Here is a 19,357-nt window from a genome sequence, read left to right as displayed (position 1 = left end):
AAGTGTCACCGCGGGCTAGGGGGAGCGGCCGCCCAGGAGGGGCAGAGTTAACCCCCGGGCTCAGGCAGAAGCGCTGTCGCGCGGCAACTGAGCGGAGCCCGGGAGCTAAGTGCGGGCGGGCGGGGGCAGGAGGGTAAACAGGAGAAGGGGCGGGGCGGCGCGGGCTGGGAGCGCCGCGGCGGGAGGAGGCTCTCCGAGCCCGGCAGGGTCTGCGAGCGCTCTGAGCCTGCGTCCAGCGAGGGGGAGGGTTTCCCCGGCCCGGCCGGAGGGGCGGCTGGGCGCTTCTGACTCCCAGCGCAAACGACTGTCAAGGGAGCAGGAGAACGGAGCTGCCGGAAGTGTCTGCGCGCCGCGAGAGAACTTTCCTGCTCCGGCCGCGGCCCTGAGCCTCCGCGGCCTCCGCGCTCCCGGCGACGATGCGTCCGGGTGACAACGACCTGAGCGGACCCGCGCCTCGGCCCGCCTCCCGTGTGTGCGCTCGCCTCGCCTCCGGGGAAGAAGCCTGAGCCCGGAGGCGTCCGCGCGCCGCGGAGCCCCGCGCAGGCGGCGCGGCGCGCGGGACCCGTTTCCCCTGCGCGTCCCCTTGCGTCCCGGCTAGTTCCCCGCGATCGCGCGTCCCCTGAGCCGGCCGCGGTCGCCGGCTGTCCCCGCCCTGACCGCCGGCCCGGACGTGTCCTCGGGGGCCGCTGGCAGTGCCTGTGCCATGGGGCTGCCGACTCTGGAGTTCAGCGACTCCTACTTGGACAGCCCGGATTTCAGGGAGCGCCTGCAGTGTCACGAGATTGAGCTGGAGCGAACCAACAAGTTCATCAAAGAGCTCATTAAGGACGGCTCTCTGCTCATCGGGGCGCTGAGGAGTAAGTTCCCCCGGCGGGGAATGGGTGGAGAGGGCGCGGGGATCTGGAGAGTCCCCCCGGGGTGTGGGTCTGAGGGGTGGGTTGGAGGAAGAGAAGCTTCTTTTGTTTGAATGGGTTTGGGGACAAAAGCTGAAGAGCTCCCCTGCTGGTGACCAACAAAGTTTGTTCGTAGGTGTTCTTGACTTATTTACTCGCAAGTCTACAGAGAAGGGAAAGGTCTCTCTCTACTAGACCCCGGAGTATATCCCGAGGAACGTTGTTCAAAGTCATCTTTTTGTATAACGCTCCTGGAAAAATGTTGGGGACTATTGGTCTTTTTTGTAACTTTACTGTACCTAGTTTGAACACTTTAAAAAAAGTCCTTAAGGAGGGATTCGAGAGTTTATCTTAAGGATAAAAATGAAGCTAGTTTTAGTGATATTCAAAGAAAATGATTAATTTCTTATGTACCTCAGTGGCTCTTCATTGGGCACAACCAGTCATTGAATTGGCCTTTTAAAAACATATATAGATTTGTAGTTTTGCGATTTAGTAAGATGAAGACAGAGCGGCACCAGTGGATCTTATCTCTTTACAAGATTTTTGTGCGTCTTAATTTTTGGTTTGCATCGTAACTGGTGTTGGTCCAGTCACTGGGGATGAGAGTTCAGTGGCTAAAGACCAATCAGAACTTCTGACAATCTATAGAAAGTAAAGACTGCCTTTAGGAGATTCTCCCACCTCCTTTCCCACACACCTCCTGTTCAGATTTTCTGTACTTCCTGCGTCCCCTGGATCTTCATTTTCAATTACTAGGACCTACGAGAGTCTTAGTAAAAGAAACTCTAGAGTTTCTCTTACAGAGAATTGACTGACTAAATGATAAGGCTTAATTTGTTTTGTTATCTTCCCCAGGACCTATTTGCACTTTAATAAAGGTTTCTGAAAGCCTGTGAAACGAGCCCCTGGAAATTCTGGTCTCCCATAGGTGAGCGAGATATTTTTGTTAAGGTGGAGAGGCCTTTGGGTGATCCATCTAGCAATTCCCAGGACATAGGTAGGGGAAGCATCATTGATATGTCAAGTGCAAGGTCAGTAACAACATGATGGAGATGTGCATGTGCCTGAAACTAAGACAACATTAGCATCTGATCTCTATTTGGAAGTATGTATTCGTACTAAGGTTGAATCTTAGCAAAATGTCTTGAAATTAGTGTGCTCCCAAATGCTTTTTATTTTACCATCCCAAATGTGAAAACATCTACTTATCACTTGTGTTACTTAACCAGGGTAAAGGAAATAATGTTCTTTGTCTACATTCACTTAATTTCTGAATTTGAGGCTACTGGTAATGATAGTATTTACTGATTTGTGAAAACTACTAGTTTATCTGCAGTTCTGTCCATCTTATGTGTACACAAATGTGAACTCTCCTTCTTTCCGATTTGCAAATCCCACTTGAGGTCTCTGGACTAGCTCCTGCATCTTAGGGAGCATGATGCCTTTTCAAAAAGAGTTTCCCCGTCTCAGTGTTGAATGCCAGGCTGACTCTTGCTGGAGCTACCATATGGCCTACAAATGACATTTTCCTCTCGCTCTGCTGGAGATCAGTTCTGTTGCTTCAAAAGTTGAAAACACATAGCTGTGATAAAACCTCTGAAATGTGCATCGTTTTCCTAGTAATATTATGAACTTTACTATGATTGAATCTAACCTTGCAAAAATTAGGTGATTCCCATCTTTATAGGTTTGTTCTTCCATTCATAAGTGAAGAAGTCTGGAGAGTGTAAGTTCCTTGAACATACAGACCCTGCCTCGTGAACTTGAACTTGTACGCTTAAATATACAACCTGTCTTTCTAGGATTCTTAGGTTTGTGATGAGAGTACATTACGTTAACTAACATTTGATTATTACTTCTCTTGTAGTAGAAAGAAAACGTTTTACTCCTTGTTAAATGAATTCCCAACATTAGCTTCCAAATGGGAAAGATCTGGAGCTGAGAAACCCTTGAAATCACATGATGGTGCTGCTTTCTTCCCACCAAGTGACCTTCTGTCCCTTGGGGAGGATGCTCTGAGGTTAGGCTGCAGCTGCTAAATGCCTGCTCTCTGAAGCTGCTCCTGTAGGAGGATCGGAGTGTGTCTAAAGGACTTGAAGCCAGCTTAATTCCATCCCAAAGATCCACCAAGGAGCCCTCCTTCCCCCAGTCCTGCCCCTTCTGACTGTTTTTCCTTTCTGCCCTAGGAAGCCTTCACTTTCCCTAACCTTAAACTATGCCTTTCCTTTCTCCATATGTGCTGTTTCAATAAGTGTATCCATTATCCATTTCAGATTTATTTGTAGCACTTTGCTGTCATTTTCATTTATAGTTAATGGTTCCTTAATAAGAGTTTCCTGAGCTGACAATCATCAGTGCATTTCTAAGCATCTTATATTATTTCCAACCTAGTTAATAACTTTTCTGGTGAAAGTCTTGGCATGCTCTCTTGGGTAATACATGCTTTACTGTTCCAGTAGGAGTCACATATGCTCCTTAATCTTTTGTTCAGGATGTGCATTTCTTTAGTAGAGTATTTTGAAGGATACTTATAAATGAGGACCTTGACTTTGAATTTAAAAATTTTAAATAATTTAAAATAACAAAAACTTTGAATTTTAAATAATATATGTAAGATACTTACCATATTTTTAAGATGAATTATTGCATTTCACATTCATATCCACTCTGAGAAAATGGGTGACAGTTAACTGAGTTAACATAGTGACTTAACGTAGACCTGAGTTTAAGTTCTGGTGCTGTCAAATGCTCTGTGATAATTAGCAAATAACTTAATCTCTGGGTCCTACCTTTCCTGTAAAATGAGGGAGCATTTATAAAAATCTTACCACTAGGATTATTTGTTCATTTTGTTACATGCCATATAGACATTTGGTGAGTGGTATTTGAGAATATATGATACAGGTGAATTGGGTTCTAGTTCATGCTGTGTGACTCACAATCTCCACCCTTTTTATGGAATGTTACTCTATGAACTTTGTTCCTTTAACAGGTGCCAGTCTTAAAATTTGGGTTGTGAAATTATAGGCTAGTTTTGCTTATTAATTTTCTCCTTTTATAGATTATATCCAAAGAAACATTTTAAAATGGCTTTCTCATATAATTCCCCCCTTTACTTTCTCTTTTTATACTTTTGAATTCAAAGAACCATCGTTGAGTAGAGCTTTGTCTTTACAAGAATAGACAGACCCTCCCTCCCAAGAAAAGAAGAGAAAAAGAGGGGGGAAAAAAAGGCAGAAATGGAATTTTACTCATTGAATCGAATTGATTGAATTGATTGGGTGGAGAGAGCCTAAGCGTGTCGACATTCTTTCCTCCCACCTGCCCAGCAACATCTTGGCCATCCCTCCTTTCTTATCACTGTCCACTTCCTCTCATCACCTTAAGGTGGAATTGGCCAGGTATTTCCTCTACCTTTAGGAGATTGTTTCTCAACCTTGTACGGCTGGACTTCTTTCAAAGAAAAAAAAAGTTAGTGGACTCTAATATAATTTTATTAATTATGATTGTTAAAAATATACCTGCATGAAACTATAATTGTTATGCTTATTCATGCAATCTTAAAAGCAAATCAGTTTACACATTAAATATAAATAATACTGTGAAACCAATTCAAAACTTTTAGACTACATTTAACCAATGGATGATGTTATTTTGCTGAAATGACATTTTCTCTCATATAAAGACTGTTGATAATATCTTGTGTGTGTTGATGATTCATTTTCTCATTGTTTTCCTGACTGAAAGTACAGTTCTTCAGAATCAGCTTGTCCTGATGATGGCCTTGTCTCTCTCACAAACTTTATTCTTGGTTGTATTGCCTCTGTTCTTAAAGCAGTTGTTCCTGACACTAGCGATCCATGACACAAATAAGAAGGGCACCTATCTGAGTGGTAGAAGTGTTACTTTCTGCTGTACAGCAAAGTGATTCTGTCATACATATACATTCTTTTTCATATTCTTTTCCATTATGTTTTATCACAGGATATTGAATATAGTTCCCTGTGCTATACAGTAGAACCTTGTTGTTTATTCATTCTCTATATAGTAGTTCGCATCTGCTAATCCCAAACTCCTAACACCCCCCACCCCTCCACCCCCCGCCCCGGCAACCACAAGTCTGCAAGTCTGTTCTGTGTGTCTGTGAGTCTGTTTCATAGATAAGTTCATTTGGGAAGCACATAGTTTCTTAAAGGTGCCTACCCTCTGTGGCCACAGACCTCAGTTGGAAGTATACTGTCGTGGTGCACTTGTGATCTGGGGATAAAGTAGTTGTTTAGTGCGAAAGATAACCCTAAATGCCAAGGCCACATTGAACTATCTTGGAAAGGGTGAGGTACTCCTGCCTTCCATTTGCTGTGTTTCACTTTAAGCCAGTCTCTATTTTGTGTGTGTTCAGGGTCCACTTTGCTACCAGTTTTTGATGGCACAGGGAAGGAGTTAAATAAAAGGGAGGAACAATGACAAGTTTAAGGAATTTGAAAGACTTTCTGTAGTTATTGCACTATTTACTTGGTCATCCTTCAGCTTTTAGTGAGAACTACTATTGTTTTAGGCTATTTTTGGTATTTTAATTTGCACCTAGGTTTTATTTGGTTTACTGGAACTCACTGTAGATTCTTGTTTACCCTGCAAGAGCTACTTCACTGTTGCTTATTCCACTAATGTTGTTTTGCTTGTTTAGCTGGGCAACCTAGTCAAAGGTGTGGATGTGTAATTACTTCCACTATTCATTTGGTTCTTATAGTTATTCATTAGAATTTGAGTTAAATGAGCAGAAATAATTGTATCTTTCAAATGAACTGTAATTAATTTAGGAACTGGTAGATGAGGAATGTGGTGCTTTAAGGTTCTTCTTCAGAGACATGTATAAGAGCAGTTAGACTTGTGTTAATTTAAATATGGGAGCCTTGGCACTCATCAAAGTGGAATTAAATTGGGCTGGCTGAGTACTCCTGTCTACCTCTCTCTGATAGTCTACATGAGCTTAATCGTGCCCTTTAACAGTATCTTTATTTCCGTTGGATTTCCTTTTTCCACAGATAGTAATTGAGGGGTTGTCCTGTTAGAAAGGAGTGGGTTGCTGAGAGAACAGAACATGTTTTCTGTCTCTTGGAGGAGAATGGCTTAGCAATAACCACCTTTTACACTGCTTCCTATGACAGTTATGATCAAGATACTCTGAGCATGCAGAAAACTTAGGGAACCACGAAACTTTGAAGTCACTGAAAAGCTGCTTTAACATGCTTTCAATTATTAACATTTCTTAGAGCACAGTGTTAATCGTGTTCATGGTGATGCTTAAGAAGCATTTCTCCAATTATGTAAGAAAAAAATAATAAAGCTTACATTCAGTATTGCTTTGGTGCCAAGTGTAATTTTATTCAAGTAATGTATATGTAGAGTGGTAAATCTTTTCTGTAGATTTATAAAGAGAAATATTAAAGTTTTCAGGCTATTAAGCCACATTCAGTAAATATTATGCACCAATGAAATGTTTATTATGGACAGATGAGAAAGGGTGAAGGAAAGGGGGTTACTTAAGTCTTGGATCTCTTTCCTGAATATTGTTTCTTGTCAGAGCTGTGGATGCCACCTGTTCTGGCCCCAGCCATCCCCGCTGTCTTGTCTGGATGGTCATTTCTGCTCATTTCAGCATCTTGGCAGGTGCCAGCTTCACCATGGCTGCACCTGCTGCCCACCTGGTTCAGTTTGCAGCTCTGCCAGTTTTCCTTTTTCCTCTAGCCTGCTGAATCTCTGCCCAGCATCTAATCCTCCTCAGAGTGTATCTCAAGTGGATCTGGCCTTACCAACCAAGGACTTGCTACCTGCTTCTTGCTGACTTTCATCCTGAAAATGAAAACCTGTTATCGAGCACCTGGCTCTCTAGTTCAAGGAATCTGTGCTTCATCTTTTGCAGCTGCCATATTCTGAGTTTCATGGCTGGGTTTCGTATAAGTGTAGTGACTTCCATAATATTTGTTAATCTTAATGGCCCTTGGGGCAGGATGATAGCAGGACAGACAATGGAAATGTGCTTATTTTAATGGTTTTGTTTTTGGCCAGATGGATTTAAACTTGGCCTGGATATTTCTGGTACTGTGGAGCCTTCTCTGTAGGATTACAGGTAACTGGAATGTTTGGTTCATCAGAATATGCCATTGTTCATATCTGCAGTTTTCTGATTTTATAATCAAGAATCCAGTTATAATGCTGAAGAAAGTGTTACAGCAAAACACTCATGTACAATACTCTGTGTAAGGAAAGTGATTTGTTTTAGAAAAAGTGAATTGTGAAATAGTAAGGTACCATACAGTAGCTGATAATCTGTCAGTTTTTCCAACCTCTTTCCTTCGTTGCAGAGGAGTGTATGCATAAAAGAAGAAAAAATAAGCCCTACTTTTCTAGGATTTTGAATCTTTCATTTTAGAGTAATTTGTCTAATTGTAATTTTTACATGGAACATGATGGGAAAAGGCTAGGATAAGACTAATAGTTAACTCTTTGTAGATTATTTTATATTAAGTATTACAGATTTTTCACTTCCAATTTTTAGATTTTGTGGTGAAAGTCTCTATGCCTAATAGTATTTTTAAAATGCCAAAACATGACGTTTTTTATGTTGTTGGTTTATCTGATTTGGGTGATTATCAGGTATAATGGCGAGCATCTTGTATTTTGTGAAGGATGAGGAAATATCCTGGGGTGATTCTCAATGTTGGGCGGTATGAAAATATTGGGAAGAAATGTACAATTGACATAACCTTGCTACATTGATAGTACTTTCCCTGAAACTTGACTTTACTCAGGGAAAAAGTGGGTAGACACAAAATGACCCCTTTCATTTGGAAGTCAGACACATTTCTCAGTAGTGGAATTTCTTTATTTCCTCACGCAAATCTAAAAAGCCATACTGCTTGCTAGTTTATGAAAGACATGCCAAAAGTATTCCCTCATGTGTACACATATACTGGAGTTTATCCAAATGAAAGACCCAGCATCAGTTCTCTCTTTAGTACACAGGAAGAGTGATGATTTAATTTAGAAAACTGATACGTGTTTGTGATACGTGAAATGAGTATTCTGTATAGTGTATTTATCCCCTTTCAAATGGAAACTGTGTAAATTGATTTTACTTTGCTTTGAGAATTTTCTCTTTTTTCATTTATTTAATTTTTTATTCCTTAAAATGTCTGAAAGATACGGCACAAAACAAAACAAAACAAAACAAATACAAAAGGAGTGGTGGGAGAGATTAGCAAGGAGAAGCAGATCAAAATGAATTGTGAAAGCAATTAAAATATTGTGGTTTTGGAACTTGTTTCAGACTTTTTTGTGCCGTCTATGAAAAAATTATTATGTGACACTGAGAATCAAAGGAATAAGAGATTCCAGTTGTTTTAAAAGTTGGTTGCAGAAAATATGAGGGACAATTAAAAATTGTCAACATAAGAGATAATAGGTGTGAATTTTTAAGGGGTACACCATTTGGGGAAGATTTGAGAAAGCTGTGTACTCCTGAAAAAATGATGTCAACATAGATGATAGGAAGGGACATTCGCAGGCTTGTACTGACTGCATAGCAATCCTGGTTTTCCTCACGTGACCCTTCTTTAACGTTATTACTTCCTTTGGATCCCAGCTGCATCATGGCCCCTTTTTCTCAGTATGCACTGTTGTGGAATCCCTCTTCCTTATTTCCTCTATCCTTCTCTTAAATGTTGGTAGTGTGCAAGGATTCCTTCTGAGTCCTTTTACTGTTCCCTTTACTTTTTTTGCTTTCCTTATGTGATAACATCTGTTGCCAGGGCTCCAGCTCTGACCTCCTTTTCCTGAGCTCTGCGTCTGATTTTCACCAGCCTGCTACCTATCACCACCTGGATGTGCTGCGGGCCCCTCAGACTCAGCGTGTCAAGACAAAGTCCTTCCTCCTGCAGCTTGTTCTCTTTGTGTTCTCATTTGTTCAGTTATATCTTCATCCACCTGGTCATCTTAGAAAGAAACAGCTGAGTCTTTCTAATGCTTCCAGTTTCCTTCTACTCCAGTTTTTAAACCCCATTTTTTTTTTTTTTTTTTTGTGTTTCGCGGTACGCGGGCCTCTCACTGTTGTGGCCTCTCCCATTGCGGAGCACAGGCTCCGGACGCACAGGCTCAGCGGCCATGGCTCACGGGCCTAGCCGCTCCGTGGCATGTGGGATTTTCCCGGACCGGGGCACGAACCCATGTCCCCCGCATCAGCAGGCGGACTCTCAACCACTGCGCCACCAGGGAAGCCCTTTAAACCCCATTTTTCTTTTTTTTTTTTTCGCGGTACGCGGGCCTCTCACTGTTGTGGCCTCTCCCATTGCGGAGCACGGGCTCCGGATGCGCAGGCTCAAGGGCCATGGCTCATGGGCCCAACCGCTCTGCGGCATGTGGGATCTTCCCGGACCGGGGCACGAACCCGTGTACCCTGCATTAGCAGGCGGACTCTCAACCACTGCACCACCACGGAAGCCCTAAACCCCATTTTTAAGCTGGTGATTTTTTCATTCCACCCAGATCCTAACATTTGGTTAGTCCTGCAATTCTGTGCTCACAATATCTTAAATGTGACGTTCTCTGCCTGCCTTAATACTCCTTCAGTGTGTGTGTCTCTGTGTGTATGTATATATGTATGTATGTATGTAGATATGAAATAATTTTTTTTCGTAGCTTAAAATGACAGAAATTTATTCTCTCACAGTTCTGGAGGCCAAAATCCAAAGTCAAGGTGTCGGCAGGGCCATGCTCCCTCTGAAAGCCCTAAGGGAGGGTCTTTTTTGCTTCTAGCTTGTGGTGTTGTCAGCAGTCGAAGACAGTCCTTTGCCTTGTAGTTGTTTTACTCCTGTCTATGCCTCTGCAGTCACAGAGAGTACTCACTGTGTGTCTCTGTTTATTAGATTTTACTTAGTCTTTTGAATATAAACTTGTAGGTGCCAAGGTTATCTGTATTCTAATGACTGCATTGTGGATACTCAGTAATTGTGAACATGAACCAGCTTACATTTTACTAAGAACATTATATGGAGGAGGATTTTCATTATCTGTGGAGTGAATGAGCCAGGGAATGGAGACTGCAAGTTTGTTCTTTAATATTTCTCCCATCAGGCTTCAAACGTAACTGCTCTGGCCTGGTTGTACTGACTTTTAGCACTGGGTAATCCAGGGGACAGCAGACAGCGTCAGGAGGTAGAACTTCATTCTAGTCCTGCTGCTGCCACTAACTAGTGGCATGGGTACAAGCCATTTGTCCTAGACCCTATTTTCATAAACAGTGGGAGTAGCATTTGCTGTATATGCGTTGTAGGGTTTTCATGTGGGCCAATGGACAAAATGCATAATAACAATTTAAAAATGGAACATTATTTTCATTTGCTTTAGGCAGGATCTTTGTAATCCAGATAGCTTCAGCTTTTTTTAAGGCTTAACTTTAACAGGTTCTTGTCAGTGTTATTATCATACTCCACAGACTAGATGATTGAGGTGGAAATGCTTTAATAGAATGTTAAAGCATGGGTTTGTTTGTCCCCCAAATTAAGTCTGTTTGGTAGGAAGTGATTAGGAGATGTGGCATGGTTTTGATTTAGCTTTTTACTTTTAAACAGATAAATAATTATCTATTATGATCTGGGAACCAAGGAACAAGGAAGCATTAGGCTGCCATTTAGGGATAATCCTGAACTGGCAGTGTAGATTTTGAGACTTTATTGATGTATCTGCCGGTACTTTGATTCTACTGGCTTAGGTCAGCGGTCTATAAAACTTGTTAAAAGTGACGGTCGTAACTTGCACTTGTCAGAAGTGAAATAAATACTTGGGTAATTTCACGTAATATAACAGGCCAAAATGCAGGTGAGAGATCTTTTTTCCACATTGATTTCTGCATTGAAGGCAGACAGTGGCTTAGAAAAGTGCTTTCTGAGGTGTTTCTTATGCTGCACAGATGTTTTGTAAATGTCATGTTTGTGGTGAGATCATCCTAGTGATTATTGGTGAGAAAAGAAAATGATAAGACTGGTAGGGTGTTGCTGGAGGATCTGGGAGCAGGGAGTTATGGGGAAAAAAGAACATTGAATTAGGTATTGAAGAGGAAATTCAGTTGGCTCAATGAGAAAATTGAATTGAACCTATAAGCTGGTTGATCCAGGAAAGGTGGTGTGATTGAATTGTCAGAATCGCCAGGAGAGTATATCTAGATGGTACCCTAAAGATAAAATAGATTATTTAAAAAAGATTTTTTTCTTAAGCGATCTGTGAGCTTAAGGGAAGCTCTACCCTGGGGTTGGGGCAAGTAGGGAATGATGAACAGGAAGTCTGGACTTTAGGGACAGTTTGGAAAGTAAAGCAAGGGCTGAAAAAGCCCAGTCTCAGGGGATAAAGAAAGAAAATAGAGATCCTGAATAAGCCTGAACAAGGGATAGTAGTAGCAAGTAGTGAGAACTTTCAGATTTGTCAGGTTTAAACTGTTGGATGCATGTTTTTTTTTTCTCCCATAATTGCCTTGGCGCCTCAGACTGTTCTAATGGAAACTAGAATTCAGTGAGTATTTGTGACTGGCTGAGCGTGATGTTTTGTGACACTCACTGATGAGGGGAGGAGAGAGGAGAAGCAAGATGTCAGTTGCAAGATACTCTTCCCGCTTTAAGTCCTTAAGTTACAGCTTAGGCTGACTTGTTTCTTGTTTGAGGTTGTGTTTTGCATTTCTGTCAGAACATATGTTAATTTAAAGTAATCCCAATTTATCCAAATAATCTGAACATTAAATCTGGTTTAAAGAAACAGAAGGGTTGGTCTTCAGCTAAGTTTAGTGTTATTCACACATGTGCAGTGCTGATAATGTATAATCTTTAATCATTAGAACATTTTAACGTTAAGTAGGTTCATTGAAGATTTAACGTTAACAGCAGTCAACCTGGTGTGGTAGAAAGAACCTGGGCTTCAGAATCAGAGCAATGCTTTTCAGTCCCAGTGCTGTCACTTATTAGCTACATGGCTGTGAGCAAGTCACTTGGCTTCTTTTGTGCTTTTCCTTGTCTATAATATGGAAGTAATATTTATTTCATATGCATATTTGCAGCATTAAATAAGATAACACATGTAAACTATTTAGCACAATGTATGATACTTGATATTAAATATTAATTTTCTCATCTATCTCATTTCTAGCTAATGTTGAGACCAAGTTATGAACAACAACTGCCACCATATTTTATTCAAAAAAGAATGTGAGGTGGCTTTTCTAAGCAAAATCTTTACCTTGCCAGGACAGATGTTCAATATATGTTGAGAGCGTACTGGATTTAATGTTGATGTGAGAGAGCTGAAGACGTGGGCCATGTGTCATTACTTGGTACCATGCACGTAACTTGCAGCGGGAGTAAGCCATTGCTTCCATGGAATGGTGTAGCTAGCTTTTTAAGGACTTTTCCACATCAGAGATTTTGTGATTTTTGTAAAAAACATGGTGTTCATCATGCTGATTTGATTATTTGCCTGTTTTTCTCTCTAGAAAGTCAGCTCTGAAAGAGAGTACCAGGTCTTCGGGATCTGGAGCTGGACATATGATACATTTTTTGTCAATGCCCATTACATGACTGAACTTATAGGTAGGAAGTTGTGTCAAACTAATGTTTGGAGATGCAGAAATCCACAGGTTGTCACTCCATTTAATATTGAAACCAATTCCAAAACTTTCTATATGAAGATAAATATCTTAGTGAAAAAGCCGGTAGCATAGGATGTAGATTTACCAGAATGAGATTGATTAGAGCAGGCTTATTTAAGGAATTAATATGTGTATTAAAAAATGAATTTTCTCTTCAGCAGTGACAGTAATATGTTAGGCTCAAATACAAGAGATGTTGCTAGGAAAGTGTAATTGCACAGACAATTTATGTTGTTTCCTATTTGTAACATAGCATTGCATGTGTTATTTTCCAGATGCCATTTCAAAGTGTTGATTTTAATTGTATGGAAATGCCTTCTTTTAAAAATGTCATTCACTTTTTAAATAGCATTATTGAGGTATAGTTCACTGCCATAAAATTCATCCTTTTAAAAGTGTACAATCCATTGGTTTTTCTAATGTTTACAGAGTTGTGCAACTATCACTATTGTCTAATTTTATTAAAAATTTTTTCAGCTTTATTGAGGTATAATTGACAAGGTGTACATACTAGTGATTTGATATATGTATACATTGTGAAAGAATTCCAAAGGATTCCTGCCAGCTAGTTAACTTATCCATCATCTTGCATATTTATTTATTTTTTATTTTTTGGTGAGACCATTTAAGTTCAACTCTTAGCAAATTTCAGTTGTATAATACAGTGTTACCAACTATAGTCACTATGTTTTATGTTATAGTCTCCTACTTTATTCATCTAACAGGTAAAAGTTTGTATCCTTTCTCCAACCTCTCCGTATTTCTCCTACCCTCTAGCCCCTGGTAACCACCAATTTACTTTCTGCTTCTATGAGTTTGATTTTTTTCTTAACGTATAAGTGATACCACGCAGTATTTGCCTTTCTCTGTTTGGCTTATTCCACTTAACATAATGCTTTCTCCGTTCACCTGTGTTGTCGCAAATGGCAGGATTTCCTTCTTTCCCATGGCTGATAATATTCCATTGTGTGTATGTATGTTCTTTGTCCATTCAGCCATTGATGGACAACTAGGTTTTTTCATATCTTGGTGACTGTAAATAATGCTGCAGTGGAAATGGGGGTGCAGATATCTCTTTGATATCTTGTTTTCATTTCCTTTGGATATATACCCAGAAGTGGGATTGCTAGATCATATGGTAGTTCTATTTTTAATTTTTTGAGGAACCTCCATAGTGGTTTAACCAAATTACATTCCCACCAACAGTGCCCAAGGGTTTCCTTTTCTCTACATTCTCACCAATACTTATCTCTCCTCTTTTTGATGATAGCCATTCTAACCGGTATGAAGTGGTTTTGATTTGCATTTCCCCAATGATCAGTGATGTTGAGCACCTTTTCATGTACCTCTTGGCCACTTGTACATCTTCTTTGGAAAAATGTCTATTCAGGTTTTCTGCTCATTTTTAAGTCAGATTTTTATTTTTATCTTTTTGTGCTATTGAGTTGCATGAGTTTTTTTTTAAATATATATTTTGGAACTACTATGTAATTTTAGAATAGTTTCATTGCCCTAAAAGAAATCCCACACCCATTAGCTGTCACTCCTTATTCTCTGTCTTCCCTAGCCCCTGGCAACTGTTACTACTATACTATCTGTTTCTGTGATTTGTCTGCTCTGGACTTTTTGTCTAAATGGAATTATACAATCTGTGGCCCTTTGTGACTGACTTCTTTCACTTAGTATGTTTTCAAGGTTCACCTGTATTTTAGCATGTATTGGTACTTTATTCCTTTTCATTGCCAAATATTCAGTTGTGTGACTATACCACCACATTTTGTTTATCCATTTATGAGCTGATGGACATTTTGGTTGTTTCCTTTTTTTTTTTTGCTATTATGAGTAATGCTATAAACATTCATGTACCTGTTTTTGTGTGGACATATGTTTTTATTCTCTTGGATATATCCCTTGGTGTGGAATTTTTGGGTCATATGGTAACTCTGTGTTGGAACTTCCCATTATAAATAGAAATTTAATAGGTTTATAAGCATATATGTTACTTTCTTATGATGGAAAACACTTTGAGAGCTAAATGTATATTTAAAGCAAAGTTATAACTTCCCATAACAAATTCAGATATGGCCCTTATGTTTTATTAGAGAAAACAGAATCATTTGGTGGATATTTAAGGAGGAAACATTCCGTGTTCTTTTAATTTTCATTATAGATGGATAAGTATTTAAAAATCTCATAATGTAAATACACGATAATAACAATTTTTACATATGTGCAAAGAGTGGCAAGAAGAGTAGAGAGGAGAAAACAAGGCAAAAATATAAAGAACATAATGTGATGGGCCAGAAGAGGTGTGGAGAAGAAAGAGGAAATGGAACGTTTATTCACATATTCATTCAGCATATTTATTTAGCACTTGATGTATGTCTGATACTGCTCTAGGCCCTGGAAATACGGAACAGACAGAGGCCCAGCTTTTCTGGGCTCACATTTACTGAGGGCATGCTGCTAATATTGTGTGGTGCGTGGGTTATTACTGCTTGGTGTTAGGACTTAGTGGGTACCATGTGTACCCTTTGTTTCCTCTAGACACCCTTTCTCTGTTTCACAGAGTGACTTGCACACGCCTCCATTATAGCAGTCAACACAGCATAAGGATCTCATCTAAGAATCTGGATGTCCATTCTTCATCCAGTCAGACCTATTCAGGAAACACTTAGTGGTCATCTACCACACTTCAGGCACTCAATACTGTATTAGATATTGAGTGAGTGTGTGTGTGTGTCTGTGTGTGTGTGTGTGTGTGTGTGTGTGCGCGTGCGTGCTTTTATGCTGAGTGGCCCTAGTAAGTCACTCTCCTTCTTAAGCCATGGTTTCCTCATTTTTATAATGGGGATAATAATAATAATCCTTACTTTTTTTCATGAGGATTAAGTCTCTTGTGAGATATACCTAGCATAGTGCCTGGCACACAGAAATCAGCAAATGGTTGATATTATCATCACATTATAACATTTAGCAGAAAAAATGAAGTAATCTCAATATAAAAAATGTTTAAAATGGGAAACATTTTTAGTGCCTTTCTATGATAATAAACTGTTTTTCATTTAGCCTTCCATGTCCACATGAACACACTTAAAAATATACAGTAATAACATATATACCATTTGTATATAAATTAATACCATTATATCAGATATTTTCCTTGCTTCTGCATATTTTTATTCTTAGCATGTTTATGGCTAAAAGTCCTCAGGTGAAGGTGATACTTATGCGTAAGTAATTTAAAGCAGTCTACATATGAAATGTAAGTGAAACCAGAGTGGGTTCCATTTTGAGTAAAGAAACATCTGCAGTTTGCCGCAGTTCACCCAAAGGAAATTGGATCATGTATCAGCTATGTGATCGAATAAGACTTTCATCTTTTAAAGAATTTTTCCTGCCTAAAATCTGCATTCATCTGTTGTTCTGAAATGAAGCCTGTGATATATACATTGTGACACGAGTTTGGGGAGCCCCAACATATTCTGTCATTGGAGCACAGCTGTGGCATCCGCTGAACTTAACCAGAAATCAGAAATAACTATTTTTAAAGCTTCTTCAGGCTCGGACATTTAGATTGCTTCTTTTTCTTAACGTGGACAACTTAGTTCTTGTATGTTTCTTTTCGGGCCCTAAATTATTAGTTTATTTGGATTACACATTACTTCATCTTTTATATGTTATAAACACTGTACTTTTTAAAGGAGTTACTTATTAAATTAGTTAGAGAGGAGAAACTCGTTCCTTAGGGCATCTTTTGGCTTTAGATGGTCTTTCTGACCGCTTGTTAAATTTACCCCTACTGCTCCAGCCCCCCTCAAATTGTACATGTGCACACATTGCAATCCAGGTTCCTCTAAACTGTGGTCTCTGTCTCTTTCTTTATGTCTAGCACTCTGCCTGGTACATATTTGTGGCCAGGTGACTGTTGAATGAATACATGGTTATGTTGAGCTTGTGGAAATTTAACACTGATATATTCTGAAGCTTAGAACTCTAGTTGACCACTTGTCAAATCCAAAGGACACTGTGGTCGTCATTTTTACTGGACTGTGGTATATTTGACCTTGCCAGCCACTCCTTGCTTCCTGAAGCTGCTTCTCCCTTGGCTTCTGTGGAGCCATATTCTCTTACAAATCTTCATCGGTTTGCTAACTTTTTCCGCTTAGTCTTTCAGAGTTCCCTTAACTCTTCCTTCCTCTTTAATGTAGATATTCATATTGTACAACAATAACTTTTTCTCAATAGATGTAAATTGGTGATGCATATATAACCAAAACCAAATGGTTTGTATCTATAAGATAAAAGGGGGAAGAAGGTGAGGAGGCCTGTAGATAAGTGAGCACTAGACACAGGACAGTTGATTAGCTGAAGGATAAATACAGCTGTTAACCTTTACCAGGGGTCAGATAAATGCAAATGAATATGAGTAAGGTATCCATTTTCTATCTATTAAATTAGCCAAAATATTTTTAAAAATGCCTTATGCTAATTAGGGTGTACTAAGACTCTTTCATTATGCTACTGATAGCAGTGTAAATTAGTAATGTGTTTCAAGAACCTTAAAGGATTTATACCCACAGCTACAATGATCCCAATTATGGTACTTTTCCTGTAGTGGGTAATATTGATTTCCCACACAGTGTCTGTGCCCTTTCTTTCTATAAGAACCTTGAGTTTGTTCTGGAACACAATCCTCGCCCCAGATCAGGGATAAGTCCTGATTTGTTGAGTCACTCAGGGTAACCCATTTCCCCTTGCCCATGACCCACTTCTAACCAATTTGATGTAAGGTACATCAGCTGTGTTTCTCTCAAGTTTCAGTGACTCACAGCGCCCCCATGAGTTTGTTGTGGTACTGCATGCAATTGGGGAACCGTGGTCCCAACCTAAGACAATAATGAAAATTTACTTACAATAGAAAATAATTAGCAGTAACAACTAATTTCGTATACTTTGACAGTAACAACTTAACTAGCCAATTAAACAGAACTCTTAGGATATAAATCTAAGAGAAAAGCAAGGTACAGAAACTTGTACTGCTTTTGTCATTGTATGAGGGAAAAATAGGCTTGCTATAAAACTTAGTACAAAAAAGAAATGTCTGTATGTAAACATACTACGGTGGTGATATGAGAGAGATTCCCCAGCCCTTCCTTCCCTGCCTCCAGTAGTTGGGAAAAGGAAGTTAGAACCTAGTGGGAGGTGTTGGAGAGTCGCCCCTCCCTTCCTTAGGGCTTTGCAGCTGTGATTCCAGGTGTGCTCACTGTTTTCCAGTGGGGTGGGAGGGGACGTAGAGTGGGAGGTCACGAGCTCTCAAGCTCCAGCCAATTTCTGAGAGTTGATGAGGTAGAAGCTGAGATAAATACTGTCTTTCTATTCTTTACTCTTTAACTACATTTCTTTCCAATCCATTAACAATTCCCTGTTAATAATTTGCCAGCAACTTCTTTAATTTATAGGCCTAACATCCTTTTCCTACTTGCTTTCCCGCCCTTCAATTGCTGGCTATTTAATTTGCTTTCTCTTTGTTTATCCAGTTGTCTTTGAGCAGTTTCTCTTTTTATTCCTTTAAAAATAGCATACTGAGGCTATCATAAAATACACATACCCAGGCCTGGACTGTTTTGTTTGGTAGAGGTAAGCACACTGTTTTCATGGACAAATAATTGTACCTGGAGTTCTGTTAAAATATAACTAGTATTAATAATAATAAGGGTTCTCCTGGAAAACAGATTTAGCTTTTAAAGATGTTGAGAATATATTTCTGGTAATGGTTTAAGCAACAGAACCCATGGTGAGTTTCATTTCTTTTGTAATGTTTTATAAACTATAAGAAGCAAATCTAGTCCTGTGAAAACCCCTTGGAGGAAAATGTGACCTTATCATTTCTGAGGTAACAAATATTGGGGCATATGGGTCAAGGTTAAAAGGAGAAAGCTTGATAATTAAATCCATTCATTTATCACATAACTATTAATCACCTACTGTGAACAAGCATTGTTCTAGAAACATAGTATTTTAAAGTAAATCCAAATTATCATTTATAGTATAACAATAAAATGATAATTTAGTTCTCTTTAGTATCTGCTAAAAAATTCTTGGAAATTTTAAAGCATTTAGTTGAGAAGAATTTGGAATAATAAAACATCAACTATTTATTGGCTATACTTTTGGGATTTCTTTAGGGAATCTGCCAAAATTTGTTCCTTTGGAAGGATTACCGTTAAGTGGTCTGCTGTATTCATTGCCTTTCTGCGCCAAGCTTAAATTCGAGCAAATTTGTTGCATTCTATTAACTTTAGTAATCCATGGGTTTATATTTTTAATGTGATTTGAATTTCATTGTATTTATTAGTCATCCTTTCTAATAAAGTTATGCCACAGTTGTCTTATCTATTCTTTTTTTTTTAATGAAAAAGAAAAAATAATCTAAGGCAAGAATTTTGGCTAGTCGGCTCTGTCTGGCCACTCTGAACAGGTATGGTTTTGTAATATGGTATCAGTATCCTGTGCATTCTGTTATTTAAATCATAAGTAACCATAATGTGCAGAATTATGCAAAGATTTCTGAAATCCTGTTTTTGTGGAAATAGACGCAATCTTTTTAGCAGAGGTTTTAAATGATCTGGAGAGACTATGAAATTATTTGCTTAAAGAGGATTAAAATGTATTTACCTGTGACGTCAGTTCTTAAATGCTGCAACGTGAAAAGGTTTTTGTTAATGGCATTTTATTTTCCCAAATCTGCTAAAGTTTATAAAAACACTTCAAA

At 39.2% G+C, this 19,357-nt stretch overlaps 1 protein-coding gene across 5 annotated transcripts in view; it reads left to right on the top strand.

The window, feature by feature from the left end:
- The first annotated feature begins 221 nt into the window (after positions 1–221).
- ARHGAP42 (Rho GTPase activating protein 42) overlaps positions 222–19,357 on the top strand; it is a 330,059-nt gene continuing 310,923 nt past the window's right edge. For all 5 annotated transcript variants that reach the window (XM_029209704.1, XM_029209702.1, XM_029209703.1 and 2 more), the window contains exon 1: positions 222–857. In XM_029209704.1, coding sequence (XP_029065537.1) covers positions 704–857 — 154 coding nt within the window. In that variant the 5' untranslated portion in view covers positions 222–703. The remainder of the gene's footprint in view (positions 858–19,357) is intronic.

The sequence above is a fragment of the Monodon monoceros genome, unplaced genomic scaffold (genome assembly GCF_005190385.1).
Source record: "Monodon monoceros isolate NGI ecotype Baffin Bay Population unplaced genomic scaffold, NGI_Narwhal_1 Super_Scaffold_7, whole genome shotgun sequence".
Classification (NCBI taxonomy): Eukaryota; Metazoa; Chordata; class Mammalia; order Artiodactyla; family Monodontidae; genus Monodon; species Monodon monoceros.
The sequence above is the reverse complement of the archived record's forward strand: the minus strand, read 5'-3'. Positions and strand labels throughout refer to the sequence as shown.